This window comes from Poecilia latipinna, unplaced genomic scaffold (genome assembly GCF_001443285.1).
Source record: "Poecilia latipinna isolate Pla-1442-1.1 unplaced genomic scaffold, P_latipinna-1.0 Scaffold4030, whole genome shotgun sequence".
Classification (NCBI taxonomy): Eukaryota; Metazoa; Chordata; class Actinopteri; order Cyprinodontiformes; family Poeciliidae; genus Poecilia; species Poecilia latipinna.
The window spans coordinates 22,331-25,788 of NW_015116646.1; the positions used below are offsets into that span (position 1 = coordinate 22,331).

Here is a 3,458-nt window from a genome sequence, read left to right on the forward strand (position 1 = left end):
AGAATTTTTCTGATTTATTACTCATTCTAAAATTCAAATAAGTAATGTATGTTACACTTACCAAAACCCCTGACAGTCTCACCACTGACAGCACCACTTTATCTCCCTCAAATCACATCTGCAACCTTGGAGTCACTTTCGACATCAATGTCTCCCTTGAACACCATGTCAACCACATCACAAGAACCACCTTTTCTCATTGAAAAAATGTTGCTCGTCTCTGCCCATCACTCCCCATCTCAGCTGTTGAAATTCTCATCCATGCCTGCATCATCTCCAGACTTGATTACTAGAGATGATGCAGTAATCATCTCATTCAAGTGAACCACTTGATTGTCAAGTCTTCAATAAACTCCAGCACATAAAAACTCTGCTGCTCACCCACACACGCTTCCATGACCACATCACCCAGAAGCTCCCCGTCTCTCACCACATCCAGCCATCTTACCCATAATCACCAACATGCTCCACCATCACACTTCTTCCTGCAGCTTCTACTCCTCTAATGCCAATCAATTCAATTCAAATATATACAATCAATTCACAACAAATGTCATCTCAAAACATTTTACAAAAATATAATTTCAACTCAATCACACATACATTCCAATTAATCCTATTTATCAAACAGTGCAGGATGCTCAATTAAAGGATAGATGCTTGAACACAGTTGATAAAAATGTTTATTTCCGAGTCTTAGAAAGAAACTTAGAATCTAAGAAAACCCAGGAAATTGCATCAAGTCATTGACTTGGAACATTCACTCCTCCTGGACGAGCACGTAGCAACAATCATTTGCATTGTCATTGACTTTGCAGCAATCCCACNTATCNACCAGACATTCAGGANGCTCCACCTGAATGACTGGAGGGGTCTACCAGCAGCGACTGAGTTTTCTTTGCCTTGATATCACTCAGTCTTACAATTCTAGATCTCTCAGAGGTGCCAACATCAAACAATTATGTAGAGTTAAACAATTATGTAGAGTTTGGTCTTTAAAGCAGTCTGCATCCAGGTTGCTTTGGAGGTTAAACGGTCAGATATTATTAGGATTTATTGAGTAAAATATCAGCAAAATTGCTTATTTCATCACATACTTCATAACCAGTGGTCTTCTCTCCTATGGTCTGTTTAAAAACAGACCAGAGCAGACAGCAGACTGCTGTTAGCAGCTGACAGTCCTCACGCACTGTCAGCAGCAGAAACCCCTCAACAGCAACATATACCTATCGAGGGAAACAGACTAAATTTGCCCACATCGACATCGATGCAGTATAATCCAATTAATTAAATTTTTGATTAATATGGGTTGTTGCAATGTTGTTGTACGATGTTATAAGATCTTGTTCAATGTGCCTCTTTTTAACTTTGAATCGGAGACAAAGGTCTCTACACGGCCCTGGAGAGTAGTGATCAGATTGTATATCTTGAATCAGACTTTGTACATTAAATATTTTTTTGTTTTACTTTTTACTTCTATGTTGAGTCAGCATAAATACAAGCTCTAACGTTTATGTTTGCATGTGTGTGCATGTCTGCCAACCTTGTGGTCACAAGACAAACTAGAGCGTTCCATTTTCCGTGGTCTGGAAGGCGATGATGGGGAGGAAACAGATCTGTCTGGAACCACTGGCACTAGAATCAGGAATTAGATTAGAATACAAAGAATAAAGAAAAACAACAAATATATCTGAAAACAATAAGTGGGTTCTACATTATAGAAAGAAACTGTTGCTTCATACATATATTTTACATAGACACTACATACCACTGAAAGTGATGTTTTCGTTTAGACTTGGTGACACCAGGACAGTGTCATACCTCTCTCTCCCTGTCCTCCACGCTTCCTCTTGTTTCCTTCGCCACAGTTCCTCCCTTTGTCTCCTCCACTCTTCTTCTCTCTGCCTCACCATCTTGATCTCTTGCTCCACTAGAGACTGACTGCTGATGGAACGTAACTTGAAGAATGGATTAGAAGAGAAAGTACTCTCTTGTGTCTCTACAGGCGGAGGCCCAGAGCTCAGGCAAAATTCAGAAGCACTGCGAATTATCAAATTGGAGGTCTCCACCACAATGACGTTTTCTGAGGGTGCCACATCAAGACTGGGAGACCAATCAGAGAGGCTACTGATGGCAGAGGAGAGCAGGTAGTTCCTGGAGCTGGAGGCAGAGGAGTCGGGTTCAAGAATGATGACGTTTTTGGCTGTCATTTCATGATACATTGATTGGGGGAGAGAGGAGGAGCAGGAGGGCGATGGAGAGATGGACAGAGCAGGGGTACGGAAGACTGGAGGTCTGGGCACAGATCCATCTGTCCTTAGGGTGTATAGACTGAACACAGAAAAAAGAACAAAAATGAGAAATCTGAACAGTCAATGCACAGGCTTGATGAACCCATACAATCTTAACCCATTTACCTTACCTGGGTACCGTCAGGCCCTGAGCAATCATTCCCCTCTCCCTTCGGTGCTGTTCTTCTCTTTCTAATGTCAGTCGGATCTCCCTCTCCACAGAATTTTCCGTTTCCTCCAGAGCACTGCGAAACGAAGAGTCATCCAAGCCTGAGTCCTCAGAACTGGGGGACAAGGTGAAGGACAGAGGAGGTTCTTTGGACATGGGGGGTTGAATTTCCCTTGTACAGGACAAGAGGAAATCCCACTGAAGTTAGCCACACTAAAAATGACAAAAATTTCATATCTTGATGCCAGCGAGATAACTCATCCAGTTGTGAAATAAGGAAGGCAGGTTTCATTTCTAACACAATGACAAATGATCTGATCCACTCCTGGTTTATAATGGAAATATAAATTAACACAACACAAAAGATTCAACTGAAAATAAAAACTAAGCTAAAATCTTCAGGCTTTAAACCAGGGGTGTCCAAATTCGGTCCTCGAGGGCCGGCATTCTGCATGTTTCAGTTCTCTCCCTGGTTTAACGCACCTGGATCAAATGATGGCTCGTTAGAAGACCTAGCGGAACATTGACAAGCTGAAAAGGTTGTTTCTTGCACCAGGGAGAGAACTAAAATGTGCAGGATGCTGGCCCTTTGGCCCTGGGCACCCCTGCTTTAAACCTATGTTTAAACCAATTCAATTAGCCTGGCCAGTCGGGCCGGCCCTGCTTTGGTGGGTGACGCGAGCTTTGCTCCTGTTCACTGATTGGCTGTGGGTGTGGACAGGCGGAATAGCAAAGAGAGAAGAAAAACAAAGGCGCAACGTTTGAAACTCACTACAGCATGGAAGTGATGGAAGATACAAACAAGCGGTAAACAAAAAGACGCTAACTTTTCTTTGCTTCGGATTTCAATATTCAGCGGCAGTTTGATGGAGCAATGAGTCATTTTTGTAAACATAGTTGAGAATGGAAAGCCTCGTTAGCCGCTACGGGCAGTGGCGGAGCTAGACTTTTAAAGTTGGGGGGGTCAGGTCTACCTCTGGGGGGGGGCAAAATTTAAA

At 42.7% G+C, this 3,458-nt stretch overlaps 1 protein-coding gene across 3 annotated transcripts in view; it reads right to left on the reverse strand.

The window, feature by feature from the left end:
• LOC106942086 (uncharacterized) overlaps nt 1-2,887 on the reverse strand; it is a 9,886-nt gene extending 6,999 nt beyond the window's left edge. The window contains exons 1-3 of one of the 3 annotated variants that reach the window (XM_015025260.1): nt 2,423-2,887; nt 1,769-2,331; nt 1,544-1,635 (exon numbers count right to left, since the gene is read on the reverse strand). In XM_015025260.1, the coding sequence (XP_014880746.1) occupies nt 1,544-1,635; nt 1,769-2,331; nt 2,423-2,616 (849 nt within the window). In that variant the 5' untranslated portion in view covers nt 2,617-2,887. The remainder of the gene's footprint in view (nt 1-1,543; nt 1,636-1,768; nt 2,332-2,422) is intronic. The other 2 variants (XM_015025261.1, XM_015025262.1) reach the window with 2 other exon arrangements.
• Nucleotides 2,888-3,458: the final 571 nt, after the last annotated feature.